This window comes from Nomascus leucogenys, chromosome 5 (assembly GCF_006542625.1).
Source record: "Nomascus leucogenys isolate Asia chromosome 5, Asia_NLE_v1, whole genome shotgun sequence".
NCBI classification, from domain to species: domain Eukaryota; kingdom Metazoa; phylum Chordata; class Mammalia; order Primates; family Hylobatidae; genus Nomascus; species Nomascus leucogenys.
Genome location: NC_044385.1, coordinates 556,159 through 581,071, shown reverse-complemented (window position 1 = coordinate 581,071; position 24,913 = coordinate 556,159). Strand labels below are relative to the sequence as shown.

General features: G+C 44.9%; 1 protein-coding gene across 1 annotated transcript; it reads left to right on the top strand.

Annotated features, from left to right (window-relative positions):
• The first annotated feature begins 1,904 nt into the window (after positions 1 to 1,904).
• On the top strand, positions 1,905 to 24,386 carry TRIM58 (tripartite motif containing 58). The gene is made up of 6 exons (XM_030812477.1): positions 1,905 to 2,378; positions 5,287 to 5,382; positions 10,682 to 10,912; positions 14,169 to 14,191; positions 14,287 to 14,387; positions 22,886 to 24,386. Exons 1-6 carry the CDS (start codon positions 1,959 to 1,961, stop codon positions 23,473 to 23,475), a joined length of 1,461 nt encoding a protein of 486 aa, XP_030668337.1. The 5' UTR covers positions 1,905 to 1,958; the 3' UTR covers positions 23,476 to 24,386.
• Positions 24,387 to 24,913: the final 527 nt, after the last annotated feature.

Genomic DNA, 24,913 nt, shown 5'->3' with positions numbered 1-24,913 from the left:
AGCCCAAGAGTTTGTCCTTGTAATAAAGACCCACAAACCCCACAGGATCCCCAAGGACCTGAGTCATCTGACCCCGCCTCTTGCTGCAGCCTTATCTGCTGCCACCATATTCTGGCCCAGCTTGCCAGCCTGCCTGGCTTCTCAGTGTCATCTGGGTATGTCTTGCTCCCACCTGCTGAAGTTTACCTTGTACCCTTCATGGCTTCTGGGGGCACAGCCTTGCGGAACCCCCCTTCCTGCTGGCCAGCTTGTGTTCACCTATCAGAGGTTAGCTCAGAGACCTCAGGTGTCTGCCCCCGACCCTGCAGCCTCGTACAGAGTCCTCTGTTTTATTCCTGCAGGACTGGTGAGCAACCTTCCTTGCAGTTATTGGTTTGTAATTATATGTTTGCATGATTTCATATCCACCTCTTCTAGTTGATCTTAAGGCTCCTTGAGAAATGGGGTCCTACCTCTTTTCCTTAACATGTGTGTTTTCAGTACCTGGTGCAATGTCTGAGACTCCTGGCTACAAACAGACACAATGTGTGCTCAGGGATGCATTGATTTGCCAGAGGCACACCCCACCATCACTTCAAATTCGACCGTACTAAAGTTATTTTGCACAGATGCAGACACTGCCCCAGACTTGTCGACTTTCTGGACGACATTAGAGACTTTAATGTACTTTATCCTGATTCAGCTTCCCATTGGATGAAGTAACATACTCTGTCAAATCATTTTGTTCCTGTTTCAGCCTCCCCCATCTGACAGGTACAGCACTGAGAGGCTAAGCTTGAATTATTCCTTCTGATGAGCATCTCTATAGCTTTGTCATCTCCAAGATTGGCTTTGCAACAATCCTACAACACGTGTGTATTCCTTATAGGACCCTCACTGAACTAGGCCAGATATTTATTTAAATATTTAGAATTATTTTTGGCTGGGCTGTAAACCTATAGTTATACACACCTATGCAGGCATCTTCCCTTGTCAGGCGGTGTCTCATTTCTTTATCAAGAGGTAACTAGTGCAAGAGAAAAAAAATGAAGTTTGGAAAAAAACATTTAAAAAGTGATCATGCCATATAAAGGGGGAAAGGCTTTTAAGAAACGATGACAGCATGAGAGGACCATGGAGTAGCTCAGTAAACAATGGAAGGGGCTCAGAGGGTGGAAGGCGGGTGAGGGATGAGAGATCACCTAATGGGAACAATTTACACGATTACAGCGACGTCTGCGCTAAGCCTAGACTTTATGCAGTGTATCCATGTAACAAAACTGCACTGGTACCCCAGAAATCTGCACAAAATCTATATAATAATGATGGAGGCCGGGCGCGGTGGCTCACGTCTGTAATCTCAGCACTCTGGGAGGCCGAGGCGGGCAGATCACCTAAGGTCACGAGTTCAAGACCAGCCTGACCAAAATGGTGAAACCCTGTCTCTACTAAAAATACAAAAATTAGCCGGGCATGGTGGCGGGCACCTGTAACCCCAGCTACTAGGGAGGCTGAGGCAGGAGAATCGCTTGAACCCAGGAGGCGGAGGCTGCAGTGAGCCGAGATCGCGCCATTGCACTCCAGCCTGGGCGACAGAGCAAGGCTCCCTCTCAGAAAACAAAAACAAACAAAAAAACAAACAAACAAAGATGGAAGGAAGGAGGGAATTTAGCAATTCTCCCAACCTACTGACAGTGAAAATAGGAGATGACGAGGGATTCCAGTTAGAAATGCCCAGTTTCCCGGGTGTGTGTGTGGCTGGGGGTGGGAGGGAACCATAACGTTAATGTTATCCCCGACGTAGGGAGCGCCTGAGTGGTGGCTTTTCACCGGGTGTGGCTCGTCTGAGCTCTTGAACTGAAGCCAGCGGACACCACCCACCGGCGCCTGCTTTCCCGGGGCGTGGGCTCCTCCCCCGTGCAGACCGCGAGGGGAGACAGGGCGGGCGGCCGGGAGCGCGGCCATCCGGGAGGCGGGTCATGGCCTCGGGGCCGCCCGGGGAGCGGCTGCGCGAGGAGGCGCGGTGCCCCGTGTGCCTAGATTTCCTGCAGGAGCCGGTCAGCGTGGACTGCGGCCACAGCTTCTGCCTCAGGTGCATCTCTGAGTTCTGCGAGAAGTCGGACAGCGCGCAGGGCGGCGTCTACGCCTGTCCGCAGTGCCGGGGCCCCTTCCGGCCCGCGGGCTTTCGCCCCAACCGGCAGCTGGCGGGCCTGGTGGAGAGCGTGCGGCGGCTGGGGTTGGGCGCGGGGCCCGGGGCGCGGCGATGCGCGCGGCACGGCGAGGACCTGAGCCGCTTCTGCGAGGAGGACCAGGCGGCGCTGTGCTGGTTGTGCGACGCCGGCCCCGAGCACAGGACGCACCGCACGGCGCCGCTGCAGGAAGCCGCCGGCCGCTACCAGGTGAGGCGCCCCCTGGCGGGGGCTGCGGGCGCTGCGGTGACCGGGAAGCGGGCGACCCTCCGGAGCGGAGCCGCCAAGGCCACCCGTCTCCTGAGCGGCTCCCACGGCCGCTCCCCCCGCCCCGAGCCGCCCCCCCCCGCCCACGCGGCTCACTCAGTGTGGGTCTCTTTGTCTTGAATGGGGTAACCCCCTTTGCGACACACACCCATTATTTCACACCGTCCACCCCTCCGCCAAGCACTCTCCTGTCCTCGAACTCGCGCTGGGCTGGTTTTTCCCGATGTGGATAGTCTGGTCCCTCAGCTGGGCTCCGGTCGGGAGGGCTGTGTGGTCCAGTTCATTCTTGGTAACAATTGTACATCTATATCGTAAACTTGCCATAATAATTCTCATTTGTGCAATGCTTTGCTTTTGCACAGTGTTTACATTAAATGAGTGTTGTCACCAAAGCAACCCTCGGGTTTGGGCGTCGTTAAGAAGAGTGTCGAGCTGGGCACGGGTTCCGACCCCTCCAAAGCTCAGGTGCACGTGCCTCCCGAAGTAGGAGCAGGTGGCTGTCCATCAGCAGGGATCTGGGGACTTAGGATTCGAACATCCTCAATGAAGAGGTGCTTCATTTGGGGTGTAGCCCGGGAAGCTTAAAAGAGAAAGAAAAAAAAAAACAAAGTGGAAGTATTTGGCCCCCAAAGTGGCATCTGTGAAATTGTGTGTAGATTTCTTCCTACTGGTGCCCTTTAAAAGTTCTTGGATGTTTTCTGAACACACTTGAATCCCAGCATGTAGAACAACTGCCAGCACAGAGGAGGTCTAAGTCGTCTTTACTGACATATTTAACCAAAGGACCGTCAGCCTCGCTGTAGTGCATTGCAAATACTAGCTTTCTTAAAATTTTTATTTATTTATTTTGTTTTAAATTAAGGTTTAGGATATTTTCCCTTTCCTTCTGGACCTGCCAATATCTGTCTTGGTATTTCTTCTTGATTTTCGTTGTCATTTGTGAGATGTAGGTACTAGGTAATTTCTAGCTACACTTTTCTGGTATGTTCTTGCCTTTAAAAAAAAAAAATCCAGAAAGTACAAGACAGAGGATTGGTAGTGTAATATTTCTTTTTCTTTTTTCCTTTTTTCTTTTTTTTTTTTTTGAGACACAGTGTAGCTCCGTAGCTCAGGCTGGAGTGCAGTGGCACAATCTCGGCTCATTGCAACCTCTGCCTCCCGAGTCCTGGTTCAAGCAATTCTCCTGCCTCAGCCTCCCGAGTAGCTGGGATTACAGGTACCCGTCACCACACCTGGCTAATTTTTGTATTTTTAGCAAAGACGAGGTTTCACTGTGTTGGCCAGGCTGGTCTTGAACTCCTGAACTTGTGATCCACCTGCCTTGGCCTCCCAAAGTGCTGGTGTTACAGGCAGCCCAGCCTCTAGTGTAATATTTCTAAAGATGTTCTCTGTATTTTCAGTAGTTCTTCAGTTAAATACCAAATAAATATTATCTAAACTACTGAGCCCGTCAGTGAAAGCTTTCTAGGGCCCTAAGTTATGTTTCCATAGCTCTGTTGTCTTAACTAGCCAGTAAACCCAGCAAATTTAGCCTAATCACTGTTTTCCTAACTGTGCCACATCTCCTTGCTTTTGCTGACAGTTTCTTTGGCCTGAGGGAGCTTTTCTCTATCTACAAGTGTCAAAGTGCTCTGTTCTTTGTAAACACCAAAACACATGCCACTTTCCCCACTGGGTCAAATGGTATAATGAATTCTATTGTTATTTTATGTATAACAATTATAATATTCTCCTTTTAAAAACAATTGATGTGTATGTAGGATTTATTGAGTAACTTTGGGAATAGAATTTTTTAATTAAAATCCTGTTTATGTATGTATCTTTGTGGGTATTTTCTGTAAATAAAATATACACATATTTACCTCTAGCGAGGGCCCTATCATTGAAGGAAGATTTAGTTCTCATTGTATTTTTACTCATTGTAAGGTTTACAACATATTGTATTTTTTCATATAAAATATCATAACCTACCAAGTTCCTTCTGACCTAATGATACTACTAATACTACAATAATAAACCCATGCTTTATCATAAAGTAAACAATAACTTCAAGAAGTTGAAATATAGAGAGATATAATAGCATCACTCTTCATCCAAACACCAAAAGATGACATTTCATCTAATATCATTCTCATTTACATCAGCCCAGTTTTAATATATTCATTACCAGTACATTTTTTTCAAAATTAATGTTGTTTTGTAAAATATATTTATTTATTGGACATTTTCATTTTATTTCTTGTCATTAAACATTCTGTAACATCTTATTTTAATTCTATCCAGTTAATATAATGTTTTTCTCCCCTATCTTTAATGTTTTAGTTAAGTTATGCTATTGTATATAACAATGCAGTGAGCATACTTTTAGATAAATATTTGATTGTATCTGGTATTAAAATACATTTATGGAGCTAGGCATGGTGGCTCACACCTGTAATCCCAGCACTTTGGAAGGCCAAGATGGGAGACTCTCTGGAGGCCAGCAGTTTGACACCAGCCTGGGCAATATAGTAAGACCCCATCTCTACAGAAAACAAAATGAGCTGAGTGTAATGACATGTGCCTGGAGTCCCAGCTGCTTGGGAGGCTGAGGTGGGAGGATCATTTGAGCCCAGGAATTTGAGGCTGCAGTGAGCCATGATCGCATCACTGCACAACAACCTGAGTGACAGAGCGAGACCCTGATGCTAAAACTTAAGTACATTTATGTTTAGTTTTTAATGATATTGTACATTTTTATGTGCTTTCTAGGGACTGTTTAAGTTGATCTTTGTATTTCCTCACACATCTACGTGACTTTAGGTACAGATTGAGGGTATCTGTAACAGCTTTGAAATATCTTCCCAAACAGGTAAAGCTCCAGATGGCTCTGGAACTTGTGAGGAAAGAGTTGGAGGACACCTTGACTCAGGAGGCCAACATGGGGAGAAAGACTGTCATTTGGAAGGTAAGACCACGTTGGGGCTTTAGGAGGCTTGCCTGTTTGGAGGATCCAGATTCGGATCAGTAATTCTTCCACCATCTTCCATTCTCCCGCACTTTTGTTCCATTTCCATATATGCCCAAGAGCACCTCAGAGCCGTCCTGGGTCATCCTGTCCCCTCAAATGATATGGTTCACTTTTGTCCTTTTTGTCTCTATTGCCATCACCCAATCCGAATTATAATTAAATAGCTTTGCTAGCTTGATCTTACTGTAAAACCCACTGCTGTATCCCTGTCACCTAGAATAGCATCTTATACTGTCGCTACTAGTTTGAAGATATTTGTTAGGTGAATGAAATAGTGAATATTTCACAACTTTGTAACTGAAGAAGTGTAGCCCAAGGTGATCATCTTATATACAGGGAAATAATCTGAACGTTCAGCCTTTCTTAAAATCATCTATACATACACATATTCCATTTTTTTATACGTCACTAGCTCTTTTTATTCCATGTTTCATTCATGCACTTGTGTGTGCACACATGTACACGCACACAGAATGATTCATACACACACAGTGATTCTCAACCTGAGGTTATACCTGCCCCCCAAGATACATTTTGCAGTTTCTGGAGATGATATTTTTGGTTGTCACACTGAGGAAGGGTGGGTGCAGTGCACCTGTCATCTAGTAGAGGCAGGAATGCAGCTTAACACCCTGTAGTCCACAGGACAGTTCCCATCTTATGAGAAAAAATGATTTGTTCAAGATGTCAGTAGTGTCAAGATTGAGAAACTATATGTAGAAACTGTATACTTCTATATATTCATATAATGTATTATATAATATGATATATAATAGGTTATACTTTACAGAATATTCCTATTCTTTCTCCTTTTCCAAATAACCCTTCTTTTCTGATCACTCTGTATCTATAATTATTTCCTTCTTGTTTTCTTTGAAAATTTAGTCTTATACTCTGTCTTTACACGGATATTGCATACTTTTTTTATTAATTTTTTTTGCACACAAAGCAATAAACATTTTCTAAAGATACATACAAACAAAAAGATGCATATCGAACATATTAGGAAGGTTGCACATGGGAAGACGGGGAATAGAAATGGGGGGTGGGAATTAAAGAAAATAAATGAGAGAGGGACTTTGTATGGATCAATGATAATAACTCAATCCTCTATTTGACAAAGAAGAAGGAGGAGGAAGAAAAAGAAAGTGGGATAAAGGATCAGAAAGGGAGGAAAATAGAAAAAATTAGAGTATGACCCCAGGGTAGACCTGTTCTGTTGTCACTGGGTTGGTTGGCTGGTTTGTCTGTTGTATTTTTCATATGTTTCGCCATGTTGGCCAGGCTGGTGTTGAACTCCTAGCCTCAAGTGATCAACCCGCCTCGGCCCCCCAGAGTGCCGGGACCACAGGCATGAGCCACCACGTCCAGTCCCCACATTGCATCTGGCCTCCGTGGTAGACCTCCCAGACGGGGTGGCCGGGCAGAGGTGCTCCCCACATCCCAGACGGGGCGGCCGGGCAGAGGCGCTCCTCACTTCCCGGACGGGGCGGCCAGGCAGAGGTGCTCCTCACTTCCCAGACGGGGCGGCCGGTCAGAGACGCCCCTCACTTCCCAGACGGGGCGGCCGGGCAGAGGCGCTTCTCACTTCCCAGACGGGGCGGCCGGGCAGAGATGCCCCTCACTTCCCAGACGGGGCGGCAGGGCAGAGACGCTCCCCACATCCCAGATGGGGCAGCTGGGCAGAGGTGCTCCACACTTCCCAGACAGGGCGGCCGGTCAGAGACGCCCCTCACTTCCCAGACAAGGCGGCCGGGCAGAGACGATCCTCACTTCTACCCAGACGGGGCGGCTGGGTAGAGACGCTCCTCACTTCTTCCCAGACGGGTGGCCAGGCAGAGGCGCCCCTCACATCCCAGACGGACGGCCGGGCAGAGGCGCCCCTCACTTCCCAGACGGGGCGGCCGGGCAGAGGCGCTCCTCACTTCCCAGACGTATTGCATACTTTTTAAACTACATTTTTCTATATTTACTACATTACTAGATTACAACATATATACATATGGATAGGAAAAGATAACACTTATCCCAGAAGAAAGATGTACATTAAGGCCAGGTGTGGTGGCTCACACCTGTAATCCCAGCACTTTGGGAGGCCGAAGCAGGTGGATCACCTGAGGTCGGGGGTTCGAGACCAGCCTGACCAACATGAAGAAACCCCGTCCCTACTAAAAATACAAAGAAAAAATTAGCCGGGCTTGGTGGCACATACCTATAATCCCAGCTACTCGGGAGGCTGAGGCAGGAGAATCGCTTGAACCCAGGAGGTGGAGGTTGTGGTGAGCTGAGATCATGCCATTGCACTCCAGCCTGGGCAAACAAACAAAAAAAAAAAAAAAAAAAGAAAAAAGAGAAGAAAAATGTACATTATAGGTAAATGATGTAGATAGTGGTAGGAAAGGATAAAAGTTATCAATATTAAATAATATTGATGTTAATAACATTAGTACCAAACGTTACTCAGATGTGTGAAGAAATATTTAAACTTATTAACGTTGATACTGACAAACTTGTTTACCAATATTATTAACAAATATTTTTAAACTAGTAGTGACAGTATAAGATGCAATTCTAGGTGATAGGGATATAGCAGTGGCTTTTGCAGTAAGATCAAGCTAGTAAAGCATAGTTTGGATTGGGTAGTGGCAATAGAGATAAAAAGAACAAGAACAAAGCTTTACAGTATTAAATAATGTTCATTATTTGCCTATAATGTACATAGTGATAGGATGTACATTATTTAATATTGTAATATTGATGGATGATTTTTGTTCTTTTCAGGCTGAAATACAAGTCTGTTGTTTTCAATCCTGGCCTGACCATAGATTTATAAAATCAGAATCCCCATATCGGATAGCTGAGTTCTTTCATGTTTTAAGCCCTCTACAGATTATTCTTAAGTAGGGACGATACTAAGATCCCTGTTCTAAGCCAAGTAAACTTGCATGATCATTACCATCAAGAATGTATCCATGTGAGCCAAATGCAGGAAGCACATTTTTGGTCAAAAGATATTCTAAATACTACAAAGCAACCTTTCCTTTTTCTCTATCTGCAGATATAGTTGTGCTCAAGAGGGTGGTGTGAAAGGAAGATGAATTGCAGGCAAATCGCTTCCCACCACACCCCCCCTCATGCCCCAGGTATGACTCTACTCTTTTCTAGTGGCTGGGTTATTTGCCCCACCCCACGACAGCACAGCCTCTGATGTGAAGAGAGCTTCTCATATTTACATGAGTTACACCTTTCAGGAATCAGTGTATGGAATTCAGACTTGGCTGATTTCAGAAAGAAGATGAAGTTTTCTGAATCTGGTGATTTAGAAAATGGTAGAAGGAGGTAGAGATGGAAAATGGAAGGAAGGAGTTAAGTCTTAGGGGATGTTTAGTTTAAAAAGGTGACAGCTTATGCCTTTTAGTCAAAGCAAGAAGTTATCACGTTTAAAAACAGGCAAATAGGCCAGGCACGGTGGCTCACGCCTGTAATCCCAGCACTTTGGGAGGCCGATGCGGGCCGATCGTGAGGTCAGGAGTTTGAGACCAGCCTGACCAACGTGGTGAAACCCTGTCTGTACTAAAAATACAAAAATTAGCTGGGCATGGTGACATGCTTCTGTAATCCCAGTTACTCGAGAGGCTGAGACAGGAGAATCACTTGAACCCAGGAGGGAGGAGGTTGTAGTGAGCCGAGATTGCACCACTGCAGTCCAGCCTGGGTGACAGAGCGAGACTCTGTCTCAAAAAAAAAATTAAAAAAAAAAAAAAAAGCAAAACAGGCAAATGACTTCACCTACAAGGCAGTATAACAATGTAACAAAACTGCGGCCGGGCGCGGTGGCTCACGCCTGTAATCCCAGCACTTTGGGAGGCCGAGGCGGGTGGATCACAAGGTCAGGAGATCGAGACCTTCCTGGCTAACACAGTGAAACCCCGTCTCTACTAAAAATACAAAAATTAGCCGGGCGTGGTGGCGGGTGCCTGTAGTCCCAGCTACTTGGGAGGCTGAGGCAGGAGAATGGCATGAACCCGGGAGGCGGAGCTTGCAGTGAGCCGAGATCGCGCCACTGCACTCCAGCCTGGGCGACAGAGCGAGACTCTGTCTCAAAAAAAAAAAAAACAAAAAACAACTGCATTTGTACCCCATGAATATATACAAAAAATAAAATAAATCAATAAAACAGGACAGAGAATGGGAGGTATAGACACTTTGAGGAATAATTTGCCTCTCGTACTCAGCTTAAAGTTAGTTTCCGATATACTCATCTTGGGAGAAGAAAATCTAGAAACTAAGCCTGGGACGAGGTATGTTCCTTAGGTCTATTTGGAAATGGAAGATGGGAGATTCAGGTAGAAATTGGGATTAATTCCCTGACGTGAACTCTGAAATCAGTGGCCTGAGCATCACTTAGCTCTTCCTTGGCTTTGTAGAGAACGTCAGGCTTCTGGTGTGTTCACTATTACCATATTAGGAAACAACATTCATATTTTCTCATCTCTCAGCCTTTTCTTATTCAAACAGTTCTAGGTCTCTACCATTTCTTCATAATTCAGTTGTTTCTAGTGGTTCTAGTGACTAATCTACTAGTAAATAGTAACTTCTGTTTGTGACTGCTCTATGCTAATCACTGTTCTTGTAGTTTAATAGATATTTAACTGTAATCCACATACTCTTCTTTTTCCCCACATTTCTTAAGAGATGGAGTCTTGCTCTGTTACCCAGGCTGAAGTGCAGTGGTGCAATCACAGCTTACTGCAGCCTCGAGCTCTTAGACTCAAGTGATCCTCCCACCTCAGCCTTGTGGGTAGCTGGGACTGCAAGGCTCGCCACCAAGCCCGGTCAGTTCATTTTAATTTTTTTAGAGATGGGGTTGTGTTTTGCTTTGTTACTCAGGCTGGTCTTGAACTCCTGACCTCAAGCAATCCTCTTGCCTCAACCTCCCCAGAACCTCACATTTTGTATATGGTACTGAAACTTCAGTATAAAAGTGCCTTGCCCCCAAGCCTGTGGCAAAATGGGAACTCCAGTCCAACAGTATTTTCTAAACTTAGTTTGAAAACTCTCCTCGGCTACTTCTTATATGAATGGACTCCAGTCTGTGCATGTTGTTAGAATGCAGCCAGTCAGTCCACAGAGTTACGGAGCCCAGGGAACGCTGGACATTACCTTCTCCGGCGCTGTCCTATACATGGCTGCTGGAGGCCAGGCGCTGATGGCGTGATCCGCTGTGTCACCTCAGGAGAAAGTGGAAATGCAGCGGCAGCGCTTCAAATTGGAGTTTGAGAAGCATCGTGGCTTTCTGGTCCAGGAGGAGCAGCGGCAGCTGAGGTGGCTGGAGGCGGAGGAGCGAACGACACTGCAGAGACTGCGGGAGAGCAAGAACCGGCTGGCCCAGCAGAGCAAGGCCCTGAAGGAGCTGGCAGACGAGCTGCAGGAGAGGTGCCAGCGCCCGGCCCTGGGTCTGCTGGAGGTGAGGCCGGGTGCCAGGAAAGCAGGCAGATGTGAGACTGAGTTGACAGAGACGAGTACAGTGGCTTTCAGAGACAAACGCTTGGCGTTTATGTTCTGTAGGAAAAGGGCACCCTCGAATTTACTCAGAAAGCAGCTTAAACACCCTAGAATTTACTCAGAAGCCATTCGTGGCATCAGAATCATGAGATTCTAGAGAATCATATAGTTTGAGTCTGGCACGGTGGCACATGCCTGTAGTTGCAGTTATGAGGGAGGCTGAGACAGGAGGGTCGCTTGGGCCAAGGAAATCGAGACCAGCCTGGGCAACATAGCAAGACCCTGTCTCAAAAAACAAACAGACCAACAGCATATAGTTCGTTTTAAGGACTAAAGAATTCCTAAAATTAAAATTAATGATTTCTGAAAATTTAAACAGCTAGGAAAAGGACAAACTACACTCTGCTGGCTGAGAAGTAATTCCTAAAACCTCAGAGTCAGTTTGTCCATGATAGCATTGCTGTTTTTAGGGATGGCTAACCCAGAAAGTCTGCATAACACATTTCAGTGTCACTGGCCAGAAGGATGAATAATGATTTAAATTGTCCTGCTTGAAATTGTTATATTGGATTGTAAAGCAAACACTGATTTCCTGGCGCACATTGCATGCCCGTTCCAGGCATGGTGAGGAGGGATTACGTGGACTCCTGTGCAGCTTCCTCCCAGTCTATTTGGGATTAGAGAACAGAAAGACGAATAACAGTGAAAGGAAATCTTTGTTTTTAATCCTCTGTGAAGACATCATATCCCAAGTGAACAGAGAAAGCCAAAGTTGTTGATGGATCCATGTTTTCTTGATAGAACCAATGGCAACAGAAATTTATCTGGACCGACTTCTATCTCCTCCCCAGTGACTCACTTGGGATTCTTTTTTTTTTTTTTTTTTTTTTTTTTAGACGGAGTCTCGCTCTGTCACCCAGGCTGGAGTGCAGTGGCGCAATCTCGGCTCACTGCAAGCTCTGCCTCCCGGGTTCCCGCCATTCTCCTGCCTCAGCCTCTCCAAGTAGCTGGGACTACAGGCGCCCGCCACCACGCCCGGCTAATTTTTTTGTATTTTTAGTAGAGACGGGGTTTCACCGTGGTCTCGATCTCCTGACCTCATGATCCGCCCGCCTCGGCCTCCCAAAGTGCTGGGATTACAAGCGTGAGCCACCGCGCCCGGCCAACTCACTCGGGATTCTAAACTAAGTGATTCATGTTCTCATTTAACAGCTGACCCACAGATTCCACCTTTTCTGACTCAGTTCTAGACACGGAAAGTACCATGAATATAAATAATCCTATTAACTGTCTGTATAATATTTGCAAGTACAGTGACTAGACAGTACTGTTTACGAGGCAGGGCACCATTAAATGAATTTATAAAGCCATTTAATTTGTGTCATTTTATCTTATATATATTAAATTTATATTTTATTATTATTGCTATGCTCATTTCCTTGTTAGCAAACTAAGAGTCAGAAAGGAATTAATTTTCCAAATAGCAGACAGCAAAACACAAGAACGTTGACAGTTTCTTTTCTTTTCTCTTTTCTTTTCTTCTTTTTTTTTTTTTTTTTTTTTTTTTGAGATGGAGTCTTGCTCTGTTGCCCAGGCTGGACTGCAGTGTGCAGTGGTGTGATCTTGGCTCACTGCAACCTCTGCCTCCTTGGCTCAAGCGATTTTCCTGCCTCAGCCTCCTGAGTAGCTGGGATTACAGACATGACCACCACACCTGGCTAATTTTTTTTTTTTTTTTGTATTTTTAGTAGAGATTCACCATGTTGGCCAGGCTGGTCTTGAACTCCTAACCTTAGGTGATCCACCCACCTTGGCCTCCCAAAGAGCTGGGATGACAGGCGTGAGCCCCTGTGCCTGGCTTGACAATTTCAACGATAGTATTTATTGCTTTGCCTGCCTTGGCCTCCCAAAGTGCTGGGATTGTAGGCATGAGCCACCCCACCTGGCATGGGAGGATATATTCTTAAATAAGGTATCTTATCTATCTATTTTTTTAATAAGGGCAGGATCTCACTCTGTCACTCAGGCTGGAGTGCAGTGGCTCAATCATAGCTCACTGCAGTCTCAGCCTCCTAGGATCAGGCGATCCTTGTGCCTCAGCCTCCCGAGTAGCTGGGACTACAGGTGTGCACCACCACGCCCAGCTAATTTTATACAAATTTTCAGTAGAGACGAGGCTTGGTTGTGTTGCCCAGGCTGTATATTTTTATACTTCCCTTTCCCTTTCTTCCCTGGTACTAATAAGCTACATTTTACCCCTGAAGGCCAAGACCAAGGCCTGCTATTCCCATACAGGGTAAAGCAAATTATTCCCCTTCTTTTATGCCATCAAAACTTATCTGACTGGGGACTTTTTTTTAAGGGGAGAGGGGAAATGTATCCCAAATGCAATTATTAATAAATGTATCACAGATATATTTATTTAATAATCTACTTTGAGAAAATAATGTTACTAGTTATGAAAGGCTTCCTTTATTAATCTACTTAGATAACCTACTCATAGGAATAGCTCTGGTATGTTGGTTCAGAGAATTAGGAATTTATAATTCCTGTAAAGACATTTAGGGAAACATTTTGTGTCTTTATTTGAGGAACCTATCCATGCCCCTCAAATAAATTCTATGAGTACTTAGGATCTATTTTATCCTTTTCTGTCTGAATTACATGCAGAATGTTACTCTGTTACAATATCCAAGTGGCAGAATTATTAATTCAGAAGATAATTAAATTGATAGGTGTTGCAGGAATTAACCTAAACTTTGTATAGCTTTAAAGAAAAGAGATTTGGCTGGGCGCGGTGACTCACGCCTGTAATCCCAGCACTTAGGGAGGCCGAGACGGGTGGATCACCTGAGGTCAGGAGTTCAAGACCAGCCTGGCCAACATGGTGAAACCCCATCTCCACTAAAAAAATAAAAAAAATTAGCCAGGCGTGCTGGCGGGAGCCTGTAATCCTGGCTACTTGGGAGGCTGAGGCAGGGAGGTGGAGGTTGCAGTGAGCTGAGATCGCACCATTGCACTCCAGCAGCCTGGGCAACAAGAGTGAAACTCCATCTCAGAAAAAAAAAAAAAAAAAAAAAAAAGATTTATTGTCCCCTATAATTTTATCTTAATAATGTTTTGCAGTAATTTCTAAGGAAATTTTCATGGTGTCCTCAGTCTGACTGTGAAAAGCAGTTCAGAGTCCAACTCACACTGTGTTTTTCTTTCCTTTTCAGGGTGTGAGAGGAGTCCTGAACAGGTATGTGTGCTTTCTGAATTGGTGAAGGGATTGGGAGAGGCAGAGGAGCTGGTGGAGAACCCTGCTGACTTCTGTGGTTTCTGTGCTCTTCCTAGAAGTAAGGCTGTCACAAGGCTGGAAGCAGAGAACATCCCCATGGAACTGAAGACAGCGTGCTGCATCCCTGGGAGGAGGGAGCTGCTGAGGAAGTTCCAAGGTAGTTTGCATCTTAGAGACTGGGAATTGGGCTGTTGCCTGGGTTTGCCTCGTATTGCGGTTTGTTACTGTGCCAGTCAGCTGCAGTGACCAACAGAACCTAAAGCCTTAGTGGCCCAGATCAGCAGAAATTTATTTTGAGAGTGTGCTGTTGGTTTGCTCCTGGGTGTGGGGACTTTTGTGCCACATCTTCTCACTCTGGTACCCATGCTGACAGAGCTCTACCTCCTTCTTGGTGCTGGGAGCCATAGAAAAGGGCAGGGTTATTGAAGAGGTGGGGGAAGAAGTTCTCTTACAGAGTCAATACAACACATCACTTCTGGTCACCAAAATGTGTGGGGATTTCTCCCTGCAAACAGCCAATCAGTTCTCCAGCAGATACTCCAGCCAGATGTCCTTCCATGCAATTTGATTTTGACACTGTCTACCTGGAGATAGCACCAGGTTCCCCGGGTTGAGGGCTTCGTCCCACAAGACTGACCCCACTTCAGATGCTGGTCACAAGCACAGGTTGTGGCCTGTGAGACCAACTGACTGTAAATTGCAGTTCCCACAACCCTCTTCTTGAGTTCACTTAATTTCCTGAAACAGCTGACAAAACTCAGGGACACATATTTACTCATTTATTATAAGGGCGTTACAGAGGCTAGAGATGAACAGTTGGAAGAGATTCCTAGGGCGAGGTTTGTGAGAAGGGGTACGGAGCTTCCACGCCCTCTCTAGGCATGCGACCTGTGTAACCTCCATGTTTTCAGCGATCTGGAAGTCCTCAGGACTCAGTTCTTTTTTTTGTGTGTGTGATGAAGTCTTACTCTGTCCCCCAGGCTGGAGTGCAGTGGCGCCATCTCAGCTCACTGCAACCTCCACCTCCCATGTTCAAGCGATTCTCCTGCCTCAGCCTCCCGAGTAGCTGGGGTTACAGGCACATGCCACCATGCCTGGCTAATTTTTATATTTTTAGTAGAGACAGGGTCTCACCATGTTAGCCAGGCTGGTCTCGAACTCCTGACCTCAAATGATCTGCCTGCCTTGGCCTCCCAAAGTGCTGAGATTACAGGCGTGAGCCACTGTGCCTGGCCAATGAACGCAGTTATTTTGGGTTTTTATGGAAGCACTATGTAGACATGATTGATTAAATCATAGGCCATTGGTTTATCAACCTACCCTTCAGCCCCTCTCTCTTCAGAGGTGGATGGGGGTGTGGCGTGAGGGACTGAAAGTTTCAAGCCTCTAATCACATGGTTGGTTCCCCTGGCAACCACACCCAGTGGAGGCTTTCTGGGGGATCACCAACCACAAGTCATCTTATTAACTTACAAAAGGCACTCTTGTCTTTCCGGAAATTTCAAGGATTTTAAGAACTATATGTCAGTAAACAGGATGAAGACCAAATACACATGTCACAGTATCATAGGCCTGGTGACTGTAGACCAAATATATACTTCTCAGTGTCATAGGTATGGTGACTGCTGCACTGTAGACCAAATACATACTTCACAGTATCGTAGGCATGGTGACTCATGAACTCCTCTTAAAGGCATCCATGCTGAATTGGAGTATCTGGCCTTCCTGAGATTTCATGGCTAAGCCAAACTATCAAGAAGGCAGTGTAGGGAGCAAGAGAAAACTTTCCCCTTTCCCTATGAATGTTTGCTGAAAATCAACTGACCAAAGACAAATAGGAACAAAGGCATAGAAAAAGTTTAACATTCATAGCACAGTGGAATTGCAGGAGAATAATTACCCAATAACTCAGTGGGATACAGATGCTTATATACCTTTCTTTATTGGAGGAAAGGGAGATGGGGAGGTGTGGATGATTTTAGGGAGATAGTAAATGATTTTTTGGAGGATTCATTGGGCTTGGAGTACATACAGTGGCTTGGGACAAAGTGTTGAAAAGTAGACAGTGGTTTGGGACTAAAGTCTGTCCAGGTGTGTTGACAGACTTGTCTGTCTTCCTGCAATATGAGCTGAATTAATTAAAACACGTGGACTTTAGGCAGATAAATGAGTGTTAGAATAAAGCTTCTTACAGTGTGTGCTGGTCTCCAAGGGCCGTTAATTTAAAATAATGGGCATACCAGGGTGCCATATTTTAGGGTAAAATTCCCTGGTCTCCTTCAATGGGAGAGTGTACCATGCCCAGAAAAATGAGGATTGGTATATTCATGAGCAGTATCAGAGTCACAGCCACCCATAGAGCCTGCACCACCACACCCAGAAGAACGAGGATTGGTATATTCATGAGCAGTATCAGAGTCACGGCCACCCATAGAGCCTGCACCACCACACCCAGAAGAACGAGGATTGGTATATTCATGAGCAGTATCAGAGTCAGGCCACCCATAGAGCCTGCACCACCACCCAGAAGAACGAGGATTGGTATATTCATGAGCAGTATCAGAGTCACGGCCACCCATACAGCCTGCACCACCATGCCCAGAAGAACGAGGATTAGTATATTCATGAGCAGTATCAGAGTCATGGCCACCCATAGAGCCTACACCACCACGCCAGAAGAACGAGGATTAGTATATTCATGAGCAGTATCAGAGTCATGGCCACCCTAGAGCCTGCACCACCACGCCAGAAGAACGAGGATTGTATATTCATGAGCAGTATCAGAGTCAGGCCACCCATAGAGCCTGCACCACCACCCCAGAAGAACGAGGATTGTATATTCATGAGCAGTATCAGAGTCAGCCACCCATAGAGCCTGCACCACCATGCCAGAAGAACGAGGATTAGTATATTCATGAGCAGTATCAGAGTCATGGCCACCCATAGAGCCTGCACCACCAGCCCAGAAGAACGAGGATTAGTATATTCATGAGCAGTATCAGAGTCATGGCCACCCGTAGAGCCTGCACCACCACGCCAGAAGAACGAGGATTGGTATATTCATGAGCAGTATCAGAGTCATGGCCACCCATAGAGCCTGCACCACCACGCCCAGAAGAACGAGGATTGGTATATTCATGAGCAGTATCAGAGTCATGGCCACCCATAGAGCCTGCACCACCATGCCGAGAAGAACGAGGATTGGTATATTCATGAGCAGTATCAGAGTCATGGCCACCCATAGAGTCTACATTTGATTAGAACTATGGGCTCAAAATTGTAGTTCATCTCTTATTAGCTGATATGAATAATGTTAGTTCCAGTAAATTTACATTTCCTTGTTTATAAAATGCTAAAAATAAATTGCTTGGAGGACAAAATGAAACATTTGAAAGCACCCCACCTCCTAAAAGTAATCAATATGAAAGCACTGCAAGGTTATCAATTAACAAGAAGTTTGGTTTAATTTATTGGCTGAGAATTTGATGAGTTGCTTGAATTAGTGAGTCAATAAAGCCAAAAATATTTTCAGTTATTTTCATGTAGGAATAAACAGTGTCACAAAAAATTAGTGTGTTTAATCTGATTATATTATTCTTTAAAACAGTATAGATTCAGTATTGTTTACAATTTCATTTTAAAATCTAATTTATCCCAAGTAATGAAAACTGTCTAAATAGTGAGTTCACTACTTACAGGGAAAGAGTATAAAGTCCCTTAATGAGAAAACCCATCTCCGCAGCATAGTACCCATGTTCTCCTGGGTAGATGAATGTATACTAAATGCCTGAGTTGATTAAAATCATCATGGTACCCTCAGACTCAGTAACCTCATATCTGTATTTGTTTTTATTGAATGAAATAATTCAAAATGTGTTATTAATTTTATCTCATCCATTCTTTTAAACATTGGAATATATCATTCAACAACAACAACAAAATACGCTACAATCCATAGTTTTGTGTTGCAGATATGTACTTAACCAAAATACACAGGCTATAAGTGGCTGATACAGAATATTGAAGAAAATCAAAAAGAGTGTGAAAAGGGTAATGAGAAGTTCTAGTTTTGAAAAAGGTGACCAGGAAAGACCTCGCCCCAGCAAATATATGATCTGGAAGAAAGCATTCAGGCAGCAGAAATGAGCTCCAAGGCCTGACATGGAGGATGGAAGATGTGTTCCAGGAGCTGTGAGGATGTCAGTGTGAGGACTCTGTGGCAGAGTAAATGACAGGAGGGTGGGAGAGACCAAGGAAGGGCTAGATAGGCAGGCCACTGTGAGCATGATACTTTATCCCTGAGTGAAATAGGACATCACTGAAAGTTGTACCTAGAAAAATAGTTTGATTGGACTAATGTTTTATGAGGATCACTCTATATGCTTTCTTGTAAGTAAATTACAGAGAGGAGAAGATTGACATGGAAAAAGCAGTTAAGGGTCTTTGCAGTAATTTGATGAGAGATGATTATGTGTTGGAATAGATGTTATTACGGAAGGTGCTGCAAGATGGACAGATTTTTGTTATATACTGAAGGCAGAGCTGTTAAGATTTGCTGTTGGATTATATACGATGTGCTATAAACAGGAAGAGCCATGAATGATTCCAAGGTTTTGGATCTTGCGAACTGGCAAAATGTGATTGCCACTTACATTGGTGAGGAAAGCTACAGCTGAAGCAGAAGGAGGGCGTTGGGTTTTGGATACCTAGATGTTGCAATGAGTGCTAAATATCCAAATGTTGCTATCAAGTGGGCAGATGAATGTACGATGGAGAGTTTCAGGGTAAAGGTCAAAGCTAAGCACATGCATTGGGAATCAGTCAGCATATGAATGGAATTTTATCAAAGCAGTGAGCCAGCCAACACCCGGGTAGATAGGGAGTGAGGTGAGAGAGAGAGAAGTCCAAGTCTTGGGACCATAGGTTTCTCCAGTGGTGGTGGTGGAGGAGAAGAGAACAGCAAAGAAGATCAAGTAGTAGTGAGCAGTGAGGGAAGGGAAACATAGATGAGTGTTGTCTTTGGAAAAGGGAGATTTTCCAGCACAGGTAGATTCTCAGTAGTGTTGAGAGATACAGAAAAATCATTGAAGACGAACTCTGGGCCGGGCGTGGTGGCTCATGCCTGTAATCCCTGCACTTTGGGAGGCCGAGGTGGGCAGATCACCTGAGGTCAGGAGTTCAAGACCAGCCTGACCAACCTGGAGAAACCTTGTCTCTACTAAAAATACAAAATTAGCCAGGCGTGGTGGTGCATGCCTGTAATCCCAGCTACTTGGGAGGCTGAGGCAGGAGAATCGCTTGAACCCAGGAGACGGAGGTTGCAGTGAGCCAAGATCATGCCATTGAACTCCAGCCTGGGCGACAAGAGCAAAACTCCATCTGAAAAAAAAAGACAAACTCTGACAAATAACCATTCATCAACACGGAGGTCCCTGGGAAGATGGACATGAGCAGTTTGGTTGCGGTATGGTCACATCATGATGAAGAATTGAGTTTAGGAGAGAAGGGGTAGGGAGAGGAATGGGATATAGACCATATCAAAGCCATTTCAGAGATCTCTTTTGTTAGAAATGAAGCAGACAAATGTGCCAGAAGAGGAATGGCATGGGAATACATGACCTATGTTAAATGCACAATCCATGGAGACCTTCCTTTCAATCTCTGTTATTTACCTCTAGAGTTTGGGAAGACCACATAAACTCTTTGACTCTGAATCTACTCTTGTGTAATGTAGGGATGACAATGGTGACCCTCAGGGTGGTCACGTAAGTTAATAAAAATAATGCAATTTATGTGACCACTCAGGTTGAGTATCAATAAAAGTTCACTAGGCCAGGCGTGGCAGCTCACGTCTGTAATCCTGACATTTTGGGAGGCTGAGGCAGATGGATCGCTTTAACCCAGGAGTTCGAGACCAGCCTGGGCAACATGGCAAAACCCCTTGTCTACAAAAAATACACAAAACTAGCTGGGCATGGTGGTTCATGCCTTCCCAGCTACTCAGAAGGCTGAGGTCAGGGATGGCTTGAGTCTGAGAGGTGGAGGCTGCAGTGAGCTGTGATCGCACCACTGCACTCCAGACTGGGCAACAGAGCAAGGCTCTGTCTCAATTTAAAAAAAAAGTCTGGGTGCGGTGGCTCACGCCTGTAATCCCAGCACTTTGGGAGGCCGAGGCGGGCGGATCACGAGGTCAGGAGATCGAGACCACGGTGAAACCCCGTCTCTACTAAAAATACAAAAAATTAGCCGGGCGTGGTGGCGGGCGCCTGTAATCCCAGCTACTCGGAGAGGCTGAGGCAGGAGAATGGCGTGAACCCGGGAGGCGGAGCTTGCAGTGAGCCGAGATTGCACCACTGCACTCCAGCCTGGGCGATAGAGCGAGACTCCATCTCAAAAAAAAAGAAAAGTTCACTAGAAGTGTTTAAAGGCAAATAAGTATAGTGGTAGTGGCAGTAGTAGCAGTAGCAGTAGAAGCAATATTTGTTCTGATATTAAAAATCAAACTATATTAACATGTTAGTCTGATTTTGCATTGCTATGAAGAAATACCTGAGGCTGGGTAATTTATTAATATAAGGAAATGTGGTTTATTTTGGCTCATGGTTCTGTAGGCTGTACAGGAAGCATGGTGCTGGCACCTGCTTCTGGTGAGGGCTCAGGAAACCTACAGTCATGGTGGAAAGCAAAGGGGGAGCCAGCGTATCACATGGCAAGAGGGAAGCAGTGAAGTGGGGAAGCGCCAGGTTCCTCTTAAACAACCAGCTCTTGCATGAACGGATAAAGAACTCACTTATCACCAGTGGGATGGCACTAAGTCATTCATGGGGGATCTGCACCCATGATCCAGCACCCCCCACTAGGCCCCACCTTCAACATTGGGAATCACATTTCAACATGAGACTGGGAGGGGATACACATCCAAACCATATTACTAATTAACTTACTACTTATAAGCACTGCTAATAAGGAAACACACTGAATATTTTACATCCCCCCTTCACTGGGGTTTCATATCTACATGTATTTATTTATTAAGTGTATGGGTCAAATATCTCGTCAATCTCACTGGGACTTCAGAGTATCTGTATTTTTTGTTATATCTTATCTTCCACTATTACCTCTGCGTAACCCAGAACTCTTTAACTTCCCCAATAAAAACAACTATTGATGATGACAAACCAAGTGAATAATCATTTAGCTTCCTCTCATTTACATCTAAAGCATTTGTCTGTGTGTGTGTGTGTGTGTGTGTGTGTGTGTGTGTGAGAGAGAGAGAGAGAGAGAGACGGGGTCTTGCTATGTTGCCCAGGCTGGAGTACAGAGCTATTCATGGTCATAGCCATGGTACACTACAGCCTCAAACTCTTGGACTCAAGCAATTCTCCCGTGTCTGCCTCCCCAGCAGCTGGGACTACAGGTGCACGCCACCATGTCTGGCTTTATCTGCTTAAAGCCATACCATTTAGTAGCTCACGGTTCTGAAGATCAGACATCCAGGTGGGATCAGCTGGCTCCTCTGCTGAGGTTTTCTCAACGCCCTAATATGGGTGTTGGCCAGGCCAGGCCAGGCTTCTCTGTAGGTCTGGGGAAGAACCTTACTCCAAGCTTATTCAGGTTGTTGGCGTAATACAATTCCATGCAAATGCAGTACTGAGATTCCTGTTTTCTTGCTGGCTGTTGGTTGGGGGCCATTCTCAGCTCTGGAGATCACTCGTTTTTCTCCTCACGTGACCTTTCCATCTTCAAAGCCAGCAAAGAGATACCAAATCCACCTCTTATTGACCTTTCCTGCTGCCACCAACCCAACAGCCAGAGAAAACTTTCTGATTTTACAGGACTTGTGGGATTAGATTAGACTCACCTTGATAATCTCTCTCGTCATACAGTGTAACATACTCATGAGGCTAACACCAGGGTGTGAAGGTCATGGGGTCCATCTTAGAATTCTGCCTACCACAGTAATATAACTTTGGAATAGTGGGTTTAATATTAATAAAATTCTCCTATAGATTTTTAAGAAAAAAAATTCCTAAGGGGTTTATAAATTTTATGTTAAATGCAGAAGATCCTTCTAAGTGCACCCAAATGCTTTGGATGTAAGCCAGACATGGTGGTGTGCACCTGTAGTCCCAGCTGCTGCGGAGGCAGACACGGGAGAATTGCTTGAGTCCAAGAGTTTGAGGCTGTAGTGTACCATGGCTATGCCCATGAATAGCTCTGTACTCCAGCCTGGGCAACATAGCAAGACCCCGTCTCTCTCTCTGTCACTCTCTCTCTCTCTCTCTCTCTCTCTCTCACACACACACACACACACACACACACACACACACACAGACAGACAAATGCATTAGATGTAAATGAAAGGAAACTAAATGATTATTCACTTGGTTTGTCATCATCAATAGTTGTTTTTATTGGGGAAGTTAAAGAGTTTTGGGTTACGCAGAGGTAATAGTGGAATACACCAGAAAGTTATAAAGAATAATAAAAGTAATAAAAAAGATATCACCTGTAAGGTGAAATACTGATTTGGTTTCTCTAGGAGTTATTAGAGAGAGAAAAGTCAGGAACTGTGGGACTGTTCTTTCAGCGGTTTCCTAAGTTTCTCCCAGTCCTTTCTTTCCTTTCACCAGTTCCACCACATTCTTTCTGCAGTGGATGTAAAGCTGGATCCCGCCACGGCGCACCCGAGTCTGCTCTTGACCGCCGACCTGCGCAGTGTGCAGGATGGAGAGCCATGGAGGGATGTCCCCAACAACCCTGAGCGATTTGACACGTGGCCCTGCATCCTGGGTTTGCAGAGCTTCTCATCAGGGAGGCATTACTGGGAGGTTCTGGTGGGAGAAAGAGCAGAGTGGGGTTTAGGGGTCTGTCAAGACACACTGCCAAGAAAGGGGGAAACCACGCCATCTCCTGAGAATGGGGTCTGGGCCCTGTGGCTGCTGAAAGGGAATGAGTACATGGTCCTTGCCTCCCCGTCGGTGCCTCTTCTCCAACTGGAAAGTCCTCGCTGCATTGGGATTTTCTTGGACTATGAAGCCGGTGAAATTTCATTCTACAATGTCACAAATGGGTCTTATATCTACACATTCAACCAACTGTTCTCTGGTCTTCTTCGGCCTTACTTTTTCATCTGTGATGCAACTCCTCTTATCTTGCCACCCATGACAGTCGCAGAGTCAGGAAACTGGGCATCCAGGGATCAATTAGATCCTGCTTCTGACGTAAGAGATGATCATCTCTAAAATTCTCTTCCCAAGATGCAGTCCTAGCGTAGCAAACGTTCCTGGAGTGGGGTGAAGGATATCAATATACTAAGTTTTAACAGATACCCCCATATAGGTCAGCACTTGATTCCTTGTTGCCGTGAAATATTTCCATGGGACAAAAGAGAGAATATGAAATATTTGCATATGGGAAGATTATAGAGCATAATACTTTTATAAATGGAGCAATCTCAACCTCTATTTCTAGATCACATTTTCTTGATGTCTTCCTTCAAATTATTGACCTTGGATTACATAAGGATTTCTATCATTCATTATAATTTGTTATTCCTTTCAATATCCTTGTATTCCAAATCTTCCATGTAAGAATTAGACATGGCAATTCTTAAATTGATTCAGAGTGGTCTGATACTATTCCAGTGTCACCTCCTTAATTCTGTTTCTCCTGATTTTCCTTCTCATTCTCTCCTCCCCCCCCATCTCTCTTTCCCTGTCTCTCTCTCTCTCTCTCGTTCCTTATTTTTTGTTTCTTACCTCTTACTGTTTAACCTGTTGCTTCCTTCTACATTAATACCTTTAGAGCCATTCCTTTATACAGTCACATTTCCTATGACTTAATTACTTTTAAAATACTTTTTATTCTGGGACTAATTTTTAAGAATTACAAAGCTCATTCCTCTGAATCTAATATCACTAACTCCTAGACATTTTCCGTTTTCTCTGGATACACTTTAAGTAGGAATTTATCAGAATTTTCATTCATTTCTTTAACGTAGATATTTACTAGTTATAAGATCTTAAGGCTGGGTGCAGTGACTCAGTCCTGTAATCCCAGCACTTTGGGAGGCTGAGGCGGGTGGATCACAAGCTCAGGAGTTCGAGACCAGCCTGGCCAACATGGTGAAACCCTGTCTCTACTAAAAAAAAAACAAAAAATAGAAAAATTAGCTGGGCATGGTGGCAGGAGCCTGTAATCCCAGCTATTCGGGAGGCTGAGACAGAATTGCTTGAACCCTGGAGGCGGAGGTTGCAGTGAGCCAAGATCTCACCACTGTACTCCAGCCTAATGTGAGACTCCATCTCAAAAAAAAAAAAAAGAGACCTCAAACAACACTTCTCTCTTTCAGGTGCTTGTTATGGTTCCTATACATGGAACAATTATACTGGCCTCACAGTGTTATGGTAAATATTTAAGGTCATACTTGATATTGCTGGTTTGAATTCAGCTTTTCCATTTAAATACATTATAATGATGATGATGAAATGATGATAATATTTAACTTATTTTTAAAGTATATTCTGTACCTTTCCAACAAAAATTTTAAGTCATTGAAGGCTAACCTTAACTGCCTTATTTGTATCACTGTCTTCTAAATAATTGTTATGGCCGGGTACAGTGGCTCATGCCTGTAATCCCAGCACTTTGGGAGGCCAAGGCGGGCGGATCACGAGGTCA